Raw genomic sequence first — 19,129 nt, forward strand, 5'->3', positions numbered from 1 at the left:
TATTTGACCCCATTACTAACAATCCCTTTCCCTCCTGCCTGCTGTACACGGCTCAATTAATTAATTGTAAATATATAGATACCATTGCTGTGTGGTCCCAGCATAGAATGGGGTAGTCCTCGTAAGAGGCGACTAAGTAAATGGTCAAGGGATGACAGTAGCGTCTTTCTTAAAATATTATATCACTAAAGCCTACGGTCGCTAACCCGCCTGCCAAATGTGGCAACTACTAGCAAAAATGGGTGAGTGCTATGTTCAGCAATGGACAATAGACGGCTAATATGATGATGATGATGATGATGATGATGATGATGATATTAACTACGGTGACATTACAGTCCGTTACAACGATTTAACGAAAAGTTAACTAAGTAATAATTGCAGAAACTTACGAAAATCTAGAAATGAGATTAGTAATTAACGGTTTTGTAATGAGAAATATAAACCATTCATTCATTCATTGTTGGACATCAGCAAACTGTCGTATGGCCGGACCAATTAATCATTTGCTTACGTTTTCATATATTTATTTATTATTTCATTGAACCTCAGAGATATAGCTGTGATCAGTGTGCAGTGATCGTATGTATTATTACGGTTCATAATAATACTCTGTATTCGTGACTAAATTAAAGTGTTGATATACCTCCCCATTACATTATATTTATTTATATTTTTTAATAATTTGAATACAATTTCCATTATTTATATTATATTATTATTCATATTGTTAATATCTTTACTCATTTAATAATTTAATTATATTTTAATGTTTGTCAAACACAGGGCATGCTGTGGTTGCCTATAAATGTAAGAACAGTGAGATCTGATCTGCCAGTGTATTGTATTAAAATTTAGCTTTATTGTAGCTGTATTTTATATATATATATATATATATATATATATATATATATATATATATATATATATATATATATATATATATATATATATATATATATATATTATATATATATACGATACGATATATATATACGACAACGACGATTAGTTTAACAACTTGTTAGCAAGGGAGGACTTATCTCTGAAAGAGATCTCTTCCAGTCAACCCAGTGTAGTTAGAGAGAAAATAATTTAATTTGGGTAATCCAGTGCAAGAAAGGCACCGGTGAAAATACTCGTAATTTATATTTATTAGCATGCAACATGATACAATTTAGTTATTATAATATAATAAGTACATAAGATATGTGATACTCCGTAGAGGCACCGTATAAAGAGACAGAACCATCCACTTTTAATGACAGGTAAAACCATATATACTCTCATGCTTTATTTTATGGTACACTCTCACAATATGGTAGAGAATATTCGTAGCAAATTAAAAAAAGGGCGAGTACAAACGATCATGAAAAGGTCGTAGTGTTACAGGCTTTTCTGCCTAAATTAGTCCCTCTTTCAGTAATAATAATAACCATTCAGGAGTTACACATTAGTCCTAAGGGTAACACAGTGGCATGGGCGTCACAGTGTATTCTGTATAGTACTGTTGTTATAGGTGACAGTATTACTTTACAGGTACGCCGTCAATTTGTTTGTTATTTCGAATTGAAAAATAAAATCCTCTAAATTATATATATATATATATATATATATATATATATATATATATATATATATATATATATATATATATATATAAATATTTATCTAATTTCTTTTCGTTTACTTCTATGCTGATATTTTTTCTATACCCCGTAAGAGAACAGGCATGAATATGCGCAAAAATATATTATTCATCATATTTATAATAATAAACAACATAAATAAAATAGTAAAAATTTATATCATAAGCATAACACACTTTTATACGTAAATATTATAAAATAATACTCACCACTAAGAAAAACATTTCAATATTTTATATAATTAATTAAAATCAAAATTAAAAAAAAAAATCACAAATTCCACGCACTATTAAATCACTTATTTAATAGGGATGTACGCATAGTTTTTCTCTAATCGATGTTACGATATCGATGTACGTATCCAAGTTGGACGCTGTACGCGGGCACACAACGCGACGGAATACTATGGAGTGGTCGGATAAAATTTGTGCGTGCGCGCAGAACGCGTTGCCAACATTATTGATAGAGAGTGTCGATCGGAAGTCCTGTTGATTACGTGGATAATTATAAAACTATCGGATATGTAATTGACACGATGCTAATAATGTGTAAGTAGGTAGGTATGGTATCTGTTTTATGATATCTAAGTAAGAGGTAGCTAAGGGAGGGCGAGGGATGGGCAGCAGCATCCCTCTTAAAACATCTCTAAAAGCCTAACTGCAGTTGCCAACCCGTCTGCCAAGCATGGTAACCACTGGCAAAATTTTCTTATGGGGAAGGCTTATGTCCAGCAATGAACAGTTAACGGCTGAAATAATAAATAAAAAGTGAGTTGCTATGGTAACCATAGGTGTCACTTTTTATTCCATAAAGCAATTTTACCTGCTATCGGTTTATGCTGGTCGAGTATCAGTGAATATACAAGTAAGGGACAATAGAATCAGATTAGTTGGCACATCGTGATGTATTCACCAAGAATTAACCACGACGATCTCCAGAGTGAGCCGCGTGGTGGTCGATTAGTTACTGTATATTTCTAGCAAGTACCTACAATTTTGGTATGTTTTTTGTCTATAAATCATAAGGAGAATTGAAGATTCAAAATCATAAGAAACTAAATAATATATTTTTTGAAATTATTTTGTTTACTAAAATTAATTATTTATTATTAATTATTTTGTTTATTAAAATTAATAATTTTATAATAATTCTGAAAATTTATTGATAAAATTGAAATAGATAAGAAAACCGTAGCTAAAATCTTAGACCCAGTGTATCGCTGTAGTTAAAAACACTAATCTGACAAGTGCAATAGAATATTTATTGTGACCATACCAGTGGTAACAAGAATTCAGTTAGAGGTATTAAAAAGTGGCCATTAAGGCTGCACACACGACGGAAGCTTAAAAATGGAGTAACTTCTTCCATTTTCCCAACATTTCCCTTCACTACTCTGCTCCTATTGACCGTAGCGTGATGAAAAGTATACTATAACCTGCCCAGGAGTTTGAAGAATAATTGTACCAAGTTTCGTTAAAATCCGTCGAGTAGTTTCTGTTTCTATAACGAAAATACAGACAGACAGACAAAAATTTTACTGATTGCATTTTTGGCATCAGTATCGATCACTAATCACCCCCTGATAGTTATTTTGGAAATGTATTTCATGTACAGAATTGACCTCTCTACAGATATATTATAAGTATAGATAATAATATTTATTAGAAAGGTGATTTTAACTTTTTAAAATTATCAGGTTTTCAAAAATCTTTTTCTAATATTTTGAAATACATTTACAATACTTAACTTTTGAATTGTAATTTACAATTACAATTCAAACTGCACTAGTTCCGGCTGTCTATGAATATTTTTAATTAGTTATTAGTTATTTAATCGACGTTTCTTTAGAATAGTCTTTGTAAAGTTTCATTATTTCGATGTTACGTACTATTTTAGCTTATTAAGACCACATTGTGTTTCAAGTCATAAATCGAGTATCAATTTGAACGTCATCCGATAAATCGATACCTCTCGAGAGCGGCGGAGAATCGAGGGCAAGCCCTATTGTCGTGACAGCTTGTTGCAATATGCACAATTTTCATAATGATAACGCCAAGCGTGAATGGATAATGAGAGCGTAATAATTCATTGTTTCATATCTTCTTGTGTATGGTTGTTGGCAGGCTTTCCTTTTATAGTTTTATTAGCTTTCAGCCGCGGCTTTGTCTGCGTGATCGTGATATACTGAGAGACTGGAATATAAAGATTATTGTAAATCTTTATTGTACATAATTCATACGGAATACATCAAAAAATTTAATATACAATGGTGGACGTGGCCCATAAAGGGATCTCTTACAGTCAACCTTTATCATTACCAGAGGGAGACTGTACAAAAGTCAATTGCTTGGGTACCTCTGTCCCATTCGTGTTTCAACCGTGAAGCAGTTGTGTTTGCATGGCTGCGTTTCGGCTTGAAGGGTGGGATATGGCGTGAATTTACTGGGTACGGAAGAATAACACCTGAGTCCTCAGGAGTGGCAACGCATGGGGGGTATCATGGGCGAAACAGTATACTCTATTATGTCCATGGTACTGCTCATGTCTATAGGCGACGGTTACCACTTTCCATCAGGTGGGCCGTCAGCTTGTTTGCCATTCTAAGTTGTATAAAAAAAAACCTTTAAGAAGCTGAAAGGAAACTGTGTTTGTGTTGTGTTTATGTTTTATCTACTACTCTGTATAACAAGTTAAAACAACAGAGATAGCATATCTCTACGACGGAACCCTAAATATCTATATTTATAAAACAATTGTTTCTTGACATCGCCTGTAATTATAAACTGAACATGCTTATGATCCCGTCATGCTGTAACCATGACCGATCAACCTTCAAATGTCCGCTCTTAATGATTGACTAATATGGAGTCTAACTATCATTTGATAGCTATGTAGGTCCGGTACGTCCACCTACGCACCGACACACTGACTGTTAAAAAAAAAAACTAATTAAAAACCTCGTGTTATACCATAGTGCGATAAATAGGTCAGTAAATTTATAATAAAATTAATAAAACCTAAATTTGTAAATATTATAGTATTTTTTTTTATGGGTTAAAATGAAATGGTAACCCCGCCCGCGCTATCGGTATACACCGACGAGGCACCAGTGGAAGGTGATAGGTGAGGATGAATGCAGGTTAGTTGTGTCACCATGATGAATTCGACAAGAATAAAACATGATGGTTTCCAAGGAGGGGACCACGTAGAAGTTGACCTGAGAGGATATATTGCTTGCAATGGGACTGATAGTCCGCATTACTGGCAATCCCTTTTCCCCCTAGTCGTGGGGTCCCGGCATTGAATGAATCACCCTCACTGGTGCTCCGTCAGTGTAAACCGATAGCGCAGGCGGGATGACCAATTCATTATCATACATTAAAAAAAACTACACGGCCAATAGTTATAATAAAAGTGAATTAATAAGAATAGATAGCTATGGAACGACATCTGGTTCAAGTTAACCTGTTAAGGTATGTAACTTTACCATGTATACAATTTGTTATATCACTGTTATTAACCAACATAACTAGTTAGTTATTAAAACACATTATTACTTGCAAATTATTAATTTCATCCCAACCATCTGGACGAGTGGCAGTCTCCCATCGTGCGTTTTTCAAGGCACTTTCTTCCACGCGCAAACACTCTTTGGAATTAACTTCCAGCAGCAGTATTTCCGAACCGATACGACAACATAATCAAGAAAAGAGCATATTCCTTTTTAAAAGACCGGCAGCACATCTGCAATGCCGTAGGTGTTGTGGGTGATCATGGGCGGCGGTAGTCACTTACCATCAGGTGAGCCGCATGCTCGTTTGCCCCCTGTGTTGTAAAAAATAATTATATAACAGTTGAAATTGCTGTGGTGTCGCGAGATCGATCCCCGTCTAAGAAATACAAGCTGACTCTCTAACAGGTACTCGTTAACACGAGTACCTGTTAGAGAGTCAGCTCTAGAGAGTCAGCTCTCTCTGTTAGAGAGCAGCGTAGTATTAACATACTACGGATGTGGCGCCCTCTGATGCCAAAAGTTTGTCCATCACCTTCTTTGTTTACCATATAACAAAAAAAATAGCAATAGAGGAACACCAGTGAAGGATTATAAGTGAGAATGAAAAGGCAGGCCAGTTAGCCTATTGTGATCAATACATCTGGAATTGAGCAAGATAGTTTCCAGGGGAGATCACGTGGAGGTCAACCTGACAGGGTATATTGGGCATGGGACTAATAATCCACAATACTAACGATCTCTTCTCCCCAGTACTAAGGCGTTATACCTCGGTACCCTGTAAATTCACTGCCATATCTCACCCTTTAAACCGAAAAACAGCCATGCAAACAACTGCTTCACGGTAGAAACACGAATGGGACAGAGAGGTATTCTTGTAGAGGAATTTTGTACAGTCTCTATCTGTTTTTTTTTTTTTAATGGGTGAAAATGGCATGGCGACCCCGCCTGCGCTATCAGTAGACGCTGGCGGGGCACCAGTGAGGGATGATAGGTGAGAATGAAAAAGCAGGTCAGTTAGCCCACTGTGACGAATTTAAGTTACGATAGTTTCCAGGGGGAACCGCGCGGAGGTCGACCTGATAGGGTATATTGATAGCAATGGGGACTACCCTCCCCATTACTACCAATCCCTTCCCCCCCGTCTCTATTTAGTTACAAAGAGATTGGAAAATACATTACCAATTCGTGGTGTTTGACATTTTTATATAAAAAATATGCTAATAGTCAGCAGGTACTTACTTCGTGTAATTGTTGTAGTTCCGCCAAGCTAATTTTAGACAGCTTGCGGTTACTAAGCGGTAGCTAGCTATATACTTTAGCAGGTACACAGAAACCAAGGTCAACCAGCGGTAGGGATTGTTAGGACACTATGATTTGAGACATGTTATTATTACCATACCATTTTATATTATGCATTACCAGAGGGAGGCTTTGTAGAAAAGTCGCTTGCTTAGATACCTCTGTCTCACTCGTGTTTCTACTGTGAAGCAGTTGTGTTTGCATGGCTGTGTTTCGGTTTGAAGGGTGGGATTTGGCAGCGCATTTACAGGGTACAGAGAAATTACACTTGAGTCCTCAAGAATGGCAACGCATGGGGGGTATAATGGGCGGAACAGTATACTCTGTTATGTCCATGGTACTGCTCATGTCTATAGGCGACGGTTACCACTTTCCATCAGGTGGGCCGTCAGCTTGTTTGCCATTCTAAGTTGCATAAGTTGCATAGCATGTCGTCACAAAAATAAATGACGTTTAAAGAATTCCTACAACACAATGCCCCCAAATTCCTTGTTCACGAGCTGAAATATCTTATGTAAAAAGCAAATAATCATTTATTAGTATCATCATCTTCACCATATCAGCTGTTATCCATCCACTGCTAGAATATAGGCAACCAAACACTGTGTTATAAGGAACAGTCTTGAGCCATCTGCATTCACACTCCCTGCAATACATTTGATGTCGTCACTCCATCCAGTGGAGAGATACGAGGTCCCACTCAAGAAACTTTCTGCCCCATCAGTTATCAGTTCGTCGAGCTATTTGACTAGCCCATTGCTATTTTACCTTGTTCATTCTTCGAGCAATGTCAGCAATAGATTATTCTGCAGATATTTTCATTTCGGATTCTGTCGCGTAAAGAAACTTCGAGTATAGCCCTTTTCGGTTGAAGGAAAGGGATTGTTACTAATGAGGACGTTAGTTCCCATTGCTAACAATATACCGTATCAGGTCGACCTCCACGCGGTCCCCGCTGGAAGCCATCGTGACTAATTTATCATTGAATTCGTCACGATGGGCTGACTGACCTGCTTTTTTCATTATTCACCTATCATCCCTCACTGGTGCCCGGCCAGCGTATACCGATAGCGCAGGCGTGGTTACCATTCCATTAATCATGCATTAAAAAGCCCTTTTCGGTTTTCTCTAAAGATTACGGTGTGGGATTTTTCAAAGAGGGTACATTAAGGTTTTTCCAGGGTCGACAACGCGCACTTGACACCCCTAGTGTTGCAGGCGTCCAAAGGCTACAGTGACCGTTTACAATCAGACGGGCTATATGCTTGTTTGGCACCTTTATGGTAAAAAAAAAACTATTAAAAAATCGTATTACTAACAATCTTCTCCCTCTCCCTCGCTCCTCGAGAATAGGATTAGATGTTGTAATTGATGATGTAAACATAATATTTATTAATTAGTTACACAGATCGATCAGTAATCGTAAATTATGCATGACGAATTCGAGTACTTACACAGTTAGTATCAAACGTGCGTTTATATTTATATGTATGTCACGTTTCACCTTCTTAAGACCATGGGCGTAGGTCACAGAAATAGTTTTAAATAATTGTGGGTATCTATTTAACAAAATGTTCAGTGGGGTCATTGGGAGACATTGGGGTCGACTCTGGCAATAATATTTTATTCTTTATTGTTTACACAAAAGGTTATTGAAATGTAAAAACAAACATAATAGTGCACAAAGGCGAGCTTATCTCCAATAGAGATTTCTTCCAGTAAACCCAATATGAGAAAACTGACAGTTCATTAGTAGTTACAGTCATACATGTGTACCAATCGACTTAAATGTTATAGTTTGAAAATAAATAAATGTCTTTACAATTGAAAAGGCCGATAGGTATATATAAATAAATAAATAAAAATATATTTTAATTTAATATTACGGCGAAATCTTTATTGTAAGGACTAATGGGTATTTGTCTGATTTGCTACAACTTACACGTTTTATACAACTTAGAACTGCAAATAAGCTGACGGCCCACTTGATGGAAAGTGGTAACCGTCGCCTATAGACATGAGCAGTACCATGAACATAACAGAGTATACTGTTTCGTCCATGATACACCCCATGCGTTGCCATTTCTGAGTATTCCCAGTGACGAAGATATTCACAATAATGTGAATATATTCGACACTGGGCGAGGGTAACTGGTAATGACATACCATCAAAATCTACAAGTACCCAATTTCTCTGTGCTAAGTAAGGTTGTCTCGTCAGAAAAAAACCCAGCTAATTCTAAGGGCGCGAGGGGGCGGGCTCGATCCATCAGCCCGCCTGTCATGTGCCATTAGCGAGCGTACCGGCCGGCACGGGAGGACGTAACTACCGCCTCGTCATACTCGTATTGTGTTTTTTTTTTATACGACTTAGAATGTCGAACAAGCTGACGGCTCACCTGATGAAAAGTGGTAACCGTCGCCTGTAGACATGAGCAGTACCATGCACATAACAGAGTATACTGTTTCGCCCATGATACCCCCCATGCGTTGCCATTCCTGAGGACTCAGATGTTATTCCTCTGTACCCAGTAAATTCACGCCATATCCCACCCTTCAAACCGAAAGACAGCCATGCAAATACAACTGCTTCACGGTTGAAACACGAATGGGACAGAGGTAACCAAGCAATCGACTTTTGTACAAAGTCTCCTTCTGGTGTATAAATCTTATTTCATTAATAAAATTGTAACTAAATAAAAACCGTACTTGAGAGATATTAAAGAAAAACTAATATGATCGGATTACTGTGAAGGATAAGAAGCAAGCTGAAGTGGCAATGAGCTGGTCACATAGCTCGAAGAACCGACAACTGATGCGGAAGATAGGTACTTGAGTGGCGACCGCGTACGGGTAAACGCAGTGTAGGACGATCCCCCACTAGTTGGAGTGACGACCTGGAATGCATTGCTGAGAGTCAGCGAATGCAGGTGGCTCAGGACCGTTCCTTATGGCAGTCTATAGGGGAGGCCTATGTCCAACAGTGGACAGATAATGGCTGAAATGAAGATGAAGTACATGATCGGTCCTAACGAAACCAATAGATGCTAAAACAATCATTTTTAAAAAAATTATTCGCCTCTCTGTTCGTCTGTATGTTTGTTTTGGCATCACTCACAAAATAGGATGTTATTTGCAGATTTATATTCCTAAAAGTCTAACTTAAAATTTGGTGTGTGTTTCGTTTCGATACATATTGTATTGTTAGCAATGGAGTCTGACAGCTCTATTTCTAGCAATATTAGGTCTACCTCCTATTAGGTCCTATTAGGTCGACCTCCACGTGGTTCTCCCTGGAAACCATCGTGAACAATTCTTGTTGAATTCGTTACGATGGGCTAACTGTCCTGCTTCATCCTCACCTAACGCCCTTCACTGACGCTCGCCGGTGTATACCGATAGCGCGGGTGGGGTTACCATTCCATTATCATCCATTAAAATAAAATGGTCGCTCGGCCGACACTTTCTTCGTCTGTACTAAGCGTGGAATCTCGTGCAAATAAACGTGTTAACAGCAGCATATCTCCATCCCAGTTGCGTTCAGCCCAGTCGGACGTAATGTACTGTTTACAAGCCGGGAGGTAATCTTTACTAATATTATAAATATGAATGAGAGTTCGTATGTTTTTTTTTTTACAACACAGGGGGCTAACGAGCATACGGCTCACCTGATGGTAAGTGACTACCGCCGCCCATGATCACCCACAACACTAAAGGCATTGCAGGTGTGCTGCCGGCCTTTTAAAAAGGAATGTACTCTTTTCTTGAAGGTTATGTTGTCGTATCGGTTCGGAAATGCCGCTGCTGGAAGTTGATTCCAAAGAATGTTACCTTATAACTCCTTAACGGCTTAGTCTAATCACTATGAAATATTGGTATACATGCACTATATGTAATGTGCCAAATGAAGACACAAATGAAAAGTTCTTTCCTTTTTATTTAGTTTGAGAAACAAGTCTTGTACTCGTAAAAAAAAAGCAATTACAGTGGTACCCTGCATTTTTGTTGTATTTAGTTAGGAGAGAGACTGGCTGAAAACCAGCGCTGTACAGCTGTTCACATTGCGCTGGGACACTCGCGGCATCAGCTGAGCCGGTTCCTTTTGCCGAGTATGGGACACTATTTGGATATGTATTTTCTATATTTTATATTGTGAGTGTGTGTTTATTGTCAATATTTTTTTTTTATTCTATTCTATTAGAGACTAGTAACAATGTATATTATTTATTTATTTATTTATGACTTATTGCATTCCATAATAAGTTTTTTTTTTTTTTTTTAATAGATGATGAATGAATGAATGATAATTTTATTTGCTCGAAAACCTATTCCGGGATTCTATGCCGGGATCACACGGTACATTATTGTTTATGACTTACTCAATTTTATAAAAAACAAGTATTAAAATTGTAACACTGCGAGTCAGGTACAGTTCTAAACTGAAACTGGTGAATTCAAACAGAAAGAGGTTTTCAAATCGGTCATATTTTATTATTTTTTTATTTGAAAATATAGACTTGTTATTATTTTATTTTTACAAAAGAGACTTACAGATTAGTCCCGTGGATATTTTATCAAAATCCGTTTATTAGTTTAATTTTAAAATAAAGATAACAAAGATGATAGTTGTTTGAGAATTGTTTTTTTTTTTTTCTTTTTTTTATTACTCTATAATCTTAATAAACACTAAGTTAAATTTGTATCCTTATTTAAGTAATAAATTAGATTTGCATGTCTAAAATTTTAAAACAAATAAACAGATGCCAAAAAGTTTTGTCACATGGCCCTTATAATGTCAAATGTCTATTTAAAGCAAATAAATATTTCATTTCAAAACTGTTATAATTGAATTTCCTTTTTTTTTAGGACACAATCATTAATTTTTTTTATACAACTTAGAATGGCAAACAAGCTAACGACCCACCTGATGGAAAGTGGTAACCGTCGCCTATAGACATGAGCAGTACCATGGACATAACAGAGTATACTGTTTCGCCCACCCCCTATGCGTTGCCATTCCTGAGGACTCAGGTGTTATTCCTCTGTACCCTGTAAATTCACGCCATATCCCACCCTTCAAACCGAAACACAGCCATGCAAACACAACTGCTTCACGGTTGACACACGAATGGGACAGAGGTACCCAAGCAATCGACTTTTGTACAGTCTCCTTCTGGTAAAGATATTATACACAGAAGTTCTTCATAGCGACAATAGTCAATAATTTCCTCTGACTACTCCATTACGAATTATATTTGTTTTATTTTCAAATCTGACTTTTATTTTAGTTGTAAATCAAGATGTTTTCTAAGAATGTGATGTAAATCTCTTACAATTTGTGAAGGGGCTCCCTCTGAGCTTTAAACCGTTGACCAGAGCTCCACTCTATTGAATTAAACCGCACCCCAGTTTAAACGCATTAAATTGACTATTTAAAAACGTTTTGAAGTCAACGAGCTATCAAATATGGGGTGCACCAACCTCCAGCTTTCCGCTTTGAGACAAATTTTGATTTTGTTATAAGTAAAAGTTAATTGATATTTCTTTTTTACTTAATTTTACATATTCTGAAATCGACTGTATTTTTTGTACGTGCATTATGAGATAATATTTTACTATTTCCCATTAGACAAACAGTGTTTTTTTTAGTTATATCTGATCATAAAAAAATAATTAATTAAAAAACTATAATTGAGTACATAGATCGAAAGTTATACATATGCTAGGGTATGTGAAAGCGCCTATTAAATAAATGTGGGTAATATAATTTTTTTTTATACAATTCGAACTTGAATGGCAAACAAGCTGACCACTTTCCATCAGGTGGGCACCTGATGGAAAGTGGTAACCGTCGCCTATAGACATGAGCAGTACCATGGACATAACAGAGTATACTGTTTCGCCCATGATACCCCCCATGCGTTGCCATTCCTGAGGACTCAGGTGTTATTCCTCTGTACCCTGTAAATTCACGCCATATCCCACCCTTCAAACCGAAACACAGCCATGCAAACACAACTACTTCACGGTAGAAACACGAATGGAACAAAGGTACCTAAGCAGTCGACTTTTGTACAAAGTCTCCCTCTGGTGTCTGATGCCTTGAAAAACGCACGGTGGAAGACCGCCACTCGTCCAGATGATTGGGATGATTTATAGTAAAAACTATGATTCATAATGGGGTAGTCAGAGGAAAATATTGAATTCTCGTTATAAAGAATCGTGCAGTGCCGTGTGTTCCCGGCATAGAATAGGCCAGCCCTTCCTTTCCCGTGGGTGTCGTAAGAGGCGATTAAGAGAGTGCAAGGGATGGGCAGCGGCGTCCTTTTTAAAACATCAACTGTGGTTACCAATCCGGTTGCCAAGCGTGGCAAATAACGGAGTTGTGAGGTAGTAAATAAAAAATAATATATACTATACTGTTACTATTTGTAAAAACCTATTAGTGGCTTAGTTTGTAATCCTAAACTATACCTATTGGGGGGAAAGGGATTGTTAGCAATGGAATTTGACAGCCCCATTGTTAGCAATATGCCCTATCAGGTCGACCTCCACGTGGTTCCCCCTGGAAATCATCGTGAACAATTCTTGTTGAATTTCGTCACGATGGGCTAACTGACCTGCTTTATCCTCACCTATCCTCTTTCACTGGTGCGCCGTCGGTGTATACCGATAACGCGGGTTACCATTCCATTATCACCCATAAAAAAGCTATACCTATTATATTCTATATATAAGAATAAGAATATCTTTATTTCCTTTAACAAAATTAGCCTATGATACAATATAGCTATGACCCCATATATATATATATATATATATATATATATATATATATATATATATATATATATATATATATATATATATATATATATATATATATATATATATATATATATATATATTATATATATTATTATAGGTTTTCCTGTAAATAAATAAATAAAATACAATAGAATTATAACCATTTTCATTTTGAAGTCAATTGAAATAAAATTTATTATCCCGAATTAGGTGATCCATTCAGTTATTAGCTTATTTGCTGATAGGTATTAGAAACATTTAGGTGTCGCTTTTCGCTCCAAAAAAAAAAGATCTTGTATTGAAGAGTCGTGCTTGAATAAGTTAATATTATTTCTATGAATTCCCGGGCCGTGACAAAATCCATTTTTGTTATTAAAGCACGTGCAATATCCACGATTTGCTCTTAAAAATGTGTCGGTGACGGTCGCCGCCGTGATGGATCACCGCCGCAGAATTACTCGTATACTGTGGCTTACAGAAATTATACTTTTTCCACATTGAAGATTGACATTTTCGTTAGGAGCGCCTCATTTTTTTTTTTCTCACCAACATGTCAGCGAGATTGGCACGGGTGTAGCGAGCGGTATTGAAAAAGGAAATGCCTTGTACCTACCTAGTACAAAAGATGCCTATATACTTTGTAAGTATATAGGTTTGTGTATGTGTGTGTGTGTTTTTTTTTTATATAAATATATTAGTATTCCGTAAGTCTATGTCAAAAGTTTTTAAATTTTTAAATTAAGTTCTATAAATATGTCCATCACTTCAGTCATTTATTTTTCAGCCATCATTTATCGTTCAATCTCATGTTTGAAGTGATTTAATGAATTAATGAATTTGAAGTCGATTTTAATGAAATTTTGAAATTGTGTATTGTTTACTTCATTTTAGGAGACACTATCTCTTTTTTTTTAATAAAATAAAATAATCCGGTAGGAGCATAAGAAATAAGACTTTATTTTTATGATAGGAGGCAAAAAGTTTATAATGATATTAAATTATAATAACTCATGACAGAGACATGAGAGAGACTCTTCTATCTCACGTCTCTGTCTGTCAGGATTGATACCTGCTGCTGATTTTCACCATCGTACATTCCAACCATCTGGACGAGTGGCGGTCCTCCACCGTGCGTTTTTCAAGACACTTTCCTCCACGCACAACCACTCTTTGGAATCAACTTCCAACAGCAGTATTTCTGAACCGATAAGACAACATAACTAAATTAAGAAAAGAGCATATTTTTTTTTATAAGGCCCGCAGCATAACTGCAAGGCCCCTAGTGTTGTGGGTGCTCATGGGCGGCGGTAGTCATTTACCATCAGGTGAGCCGCATGCACGTTTGCTCTCTATTTTATAAAAAAAAACTGACCCCGGATAGAAATAGAAAAACATTTATTAACCACAACGTACTTCAATGAATACCGAACGGGACTCCCACTCAGCATGACAGTGGACACTGCTGGTATTAAGTGAGAAAATAGAAAGAAATTGATTTAAATTGATAGCGCTGCATCTATTTCTTAACTCTCAACATAATTCAACAGGGGGGAAAGGGATTGTTAGTAATGGAGATTGAGGATCCTATTGCTAGCAATATACCCAACCAGGTCGACCTCCTCGCGGTTCCCCCTGGAAACTATCATGGTTAATTCATGATGAATTCATCATGATGGGCTAGCTGGCCTGTTTTCATTCTCATCTATCACCCTTCACTGGTGCTCTGCCAGCGTATCCCGTTAGCGCAGGCGGAGTTACCATACCATTTTCACCCATCAAAAAAAAACATAATTCAACATACTTGAACAATACATACTGGTCCATCTTTGATGTGAATTAAAAATAATTTCGAATATAGACGTTGAAAATCTGAACATTGTTGGTGCCTATATACTCATCTCCGCCCCTCCCCCTCCGTCCGAGGGCCGGGCCGATCCATCATTCTGTCGTCGCGCGTCCCCCGGCGCGGACGTCCCGCGTCCCGCAGCTTACATCGGGAATTCGGGAGCTATTGTACGCCGTTTTATTGTTTACTCACCATTCTGAGGGCTTTTATACTTATGAAATATATTTTTAGGGAACAATTGGCGATTTTAAATATAACTCCATTGAATATGTCAGAAATACGAATACCATTGATAGTTAAATTAAATGCATCGTAAACTAAGATGTTACTTTTTTACATAAGGTCATACGATTTAAAATACCAACTTTTTTTTTATACAACTTAGAATGGCAAACAAGCTGACGGCCCACCTGATGGAAAGTAGTAACCGTCGCCTATAGACATGAGCAGTACCAAGGACATAACAGAGTATACTGTTTCGCCCATGATACCCCCCATGCGTTGCCATTCCTGAGGACTCAGGTGTTATTCCTCTGTACCCAGTAAATTCACGCCATATACCACCCTTCAAACCGAAACACAGCCATGCAAACACAACTGCTTCACGGTAGAAACACGAATGGGACAGAGGTACCCAAGCAATCGACTTTTATACAAAGTCTCCCTCTGGTTTGTCGTTTATAGACACGTATTTACATCACTTTGGGTATCCTAAGGGCGAAGGGATTGTTAGTAATGGGGATTACTAGTCTCATTCCTACCAATACACCCTGCCAGGTCGACCTTCCCGTGCAAGGCTAGACCCAAATTTAAGGTAGGGCAGAAAAACTTTTGGTAGGGCAGAAGCCATAATTCAGCATCTCACGTAGGTGGCACCTGCTGTACCAAATACCTGAAATTTAATAAAATCATAACATTTTTGAAAATACGTCTGTTAATGAACCATTAGCTTTCATACATTTCAAAAGTCTTTATTTAATGTTTAATCGTTTAAATGACATAATTCAAAATTGGGTTCATGCAACCAAACGATATTCGCCCAATATTTCTCGATCTAATGTTCAATGTTTTAAACAGCACTGCAAACGTAAGTTCTTGTTCTTCTCAGACAACCATGGCTTCTTCTTTGCCTTCGAACACTTGAGCCCTGCATCCTGGAGCCTTCTTCTAGCAGAATCTTTTCTAAGTGGCAATGAGATTGATTGTTGCGGATTTAACTTCAGACGTTGTTTAATCGAATTTCTTAAAAGAAAACATTATAGTCCTAGTTTGAATAGTAATGAAATACTGAAAAAAACAAATTGTGACAAAATATATGAATCATTTTGATTATTAGTTAGTCGATTGAAATTATTTCGTCGCTGCTTAATAATTTACTTATCACATAAATAACCCACAATGAATGTTAATAAAAACCATGGTTCCCTTCAAAAATCATACAGATTATAAAGATTAAAAATATGTACACAAACAAAGTGAATAATTATATAAAAGCAAGATACAGAGGCAGCAATGGGCGGCCTTATCGCTAAATAGCGATCTCTTCCAGGCAACCTTAGGATGGGGAGAAATAATTAAAAAAGTGTCTGGTCAAGGCAAAACAGACAAATAATACAATATTATTTTTTATTACAAATAAGGAATTAAACAATTAAACGTTGAATTAAACAATACATATAGACGGAGCTCAATGCTAATTATTGTACACAGTACATCCATACAAATGTAAAATTATCTTGTACATTCAAATTTCTATCCCACAAAAAAATCTTCAAATTTTATAGTTTTAGTTTACCATCCGGGCTCAATAAAAGCCTGAATCAAGATTCAGGCGCGTCGCGAGTCAAGTGAACCTTCCAGTTAGTTTAAAGTGCAGTGTTAACTGTATTAAACAAGTGCTCCACATTAACAATACGTTAAATTTACGTGTGAAAATGAAATGGACATTCGATATAATTAAAGTCGTTTTAATTTTCCTTCTAAATTTGAATTAAATTTGTTCCTATGTACTAAAGTCTTATTTATAAAATTATCTGCTTGGATAAATCACGTCTCCCATATATGGTACCATCCAAGTGGCTCCGTCATCAAAATTATGTCCTTATTGTTGTTGTAACAACTCTGGGTTGTATAAGGTGCATAACTACATTTTATTGTATTTATATACCTTTATACATTTTACAAATATCATTAAAGTATTAAAAAAATTACCCACACTTTCTTTAAGTCCAATTTTATGTCTCCAAAATTATAAATATATTTTTAAGTCAAAATTGCGAAAAAAAAAACCATATCTAATAACGTTACCGTCCAATTACAGGGGCTATTGAGAGGTGTATATATCGAGGACTTAATTATTAATAAAATTAATAAAATAATTTGAATTATTAAAAATCAATATAGTTCTATTAGCAATCCCTCGGAACGCGAGAAAGCGTGAGAGATTTTTCAAAAATAGTGATGATATATAGCCTATGTTCAGTCGTCTCGTGGACGCGACCGATATCTACATTTATCTTCTTTATTGTATTGTATTCAGCAACGAAACGAAATCATAGTGACTTCTATTTGCTTCCTGCTGCCATCTAACGGTAATTTGAGCAAATTATAATTGTCATCTAACCGAGGGCTGCAACAGTTAGAACATCGCTGTTGCAACAACGTTTTGTATGAAACTATGTAACCAACTGTATTCCATCATGGCGGATCATGGCTACCTTGAATCGACCCCATGACAGTTACGAGTAATTGCGCCATTTATAAATACAGCGATTCCTTATACACTTTTTTTTTAAATTAAAATAACTAATATATGTTTTTATAAATTACATAGTTATAATTAAAAATATAAATAAAATTGTGTTCAGTATGATATAGCTCAAAGAATAAACAATGTTCTTAGCTTAATTTTCAATAGATTTGAAACGGTGAGCAAACAATCATTATAATATAGTTCGATATTTTGGATGGAGATAGACAATGATACAACGCTATGGATATTCATCTATTTTTCTCTTTTTTTTTATTTTTATTATGTTACTTTGAAAAGGTGCAATTCCATTTTCAAGGTGAAAACATACATTTCGAATTTCCAGGTTTCGTGAATATAACGTCGCTGCAAACTCTTATAACGTAGTGATTATTTAGTCTGTTGCCTTATCAATAAATTGACAATAATAGATAATGAATTTTATCAAAGCTGTAATAGAATTTAAACTAGATTAAACAGTGAATTCACTGTTAGTAATGACATGCGGGTATGTGAAAAAACTGATAACTTGATAAGAGGTTTAAATATTAGATATTGTGTATTTAAATTCAAAGTAAATAAAACATATTCTGTCTTCCTCGGCTAAATACTACAGACGGTTATAAGTTCTTGGCAGTGAAGAATCGCCCTATACCACGTTTATGTGTACGGAATCGTAACTTAAAAATGTTTCTTCTCGATTGGTTACAATAACGACGACCAATCTATCTTCACGCTCAGTTTTTACATGAGAGAATGAACAGATACTGATAAATTATATGCCACTGCACATTAGCGGCTGTAGTACACTCATGCACAAACGACATATTTCCTTTGGAAAACAAAGGATTTAGAATAAAAAGAAAAAGAATGAGTGAATAATTTAAGGCGGAGGTTATTGAAACTGCGTAAAATATGATCATTAGCCTCACTGAGAAACAAGAATCGGTCTTTTAGATAATCAGGAGCAGCGGGATTTATTTATTTATTGGAAAACCAACAGCTTACAATTTATAGGGATTAAAAAGGATTGCGTAAAGAAGAGACAGGATATGCAGATTACGACGAAAACGAATAGGGAGCCACTTGAGTTGAGTACGAAATTGAGAAATGTGATCATATTTACGAAGCTTGTTTAATTGCTCTTCGATGAGGTCTAAGTAACATGAGTTGGCATAATCAAGAATGGGTAGGAGTAAGGTGTGTGCGAGCGTAATTTTTGTGTTAACTGGGAGGAAATCACGTAACCTATTCAAGGCACTAGT

The 19,129-nt window shown here is 36.2% G+C and overlaps 1 protein-coding gene across 1 annotated transcript in view; it reads right to left on the minus strand.

Annotated features, from left to right (window-relative positions):
* LOC113522152 (uncharacterized) overlaps window positions 1-2,055 on the minus strand; it is a 29,849-nt gene extending 27,794 nt beyond the window's left edge. Inside the window, exon 1 of the mRNA XM_052898541.1 lies at window positions 1,859-2,055. Coding sequence (XP_052754501.1) covers window positions 1,859-1,873 — 15 coding nt within the window. The 5' untranslated portion in view covers window positions 1,874-2,055. The remainder of the gene's footprint in view (window positions 1-1,858) is intronic.
* Window positions 2,056-19,129: the final 17,074 nt, after the last annotated feature.

Source organism: Galleria mellonella, unplaced genomic scaffold, assembly GCF_026898425.1.
Source record: "Galleria mellonella isolate WM207_F2 unplaced genomic scaffold, CSIRO_AGI_GalMel_v1 utg44, whole genome shotgun sequence".
Classification (NCBI taxonomy): domain Eukaryota; kingdom Metazoa; phylum Arthropoda; class Insecta; order Lepidoptera; family Pyralidae; genus Galleria; species Galleria mellonella.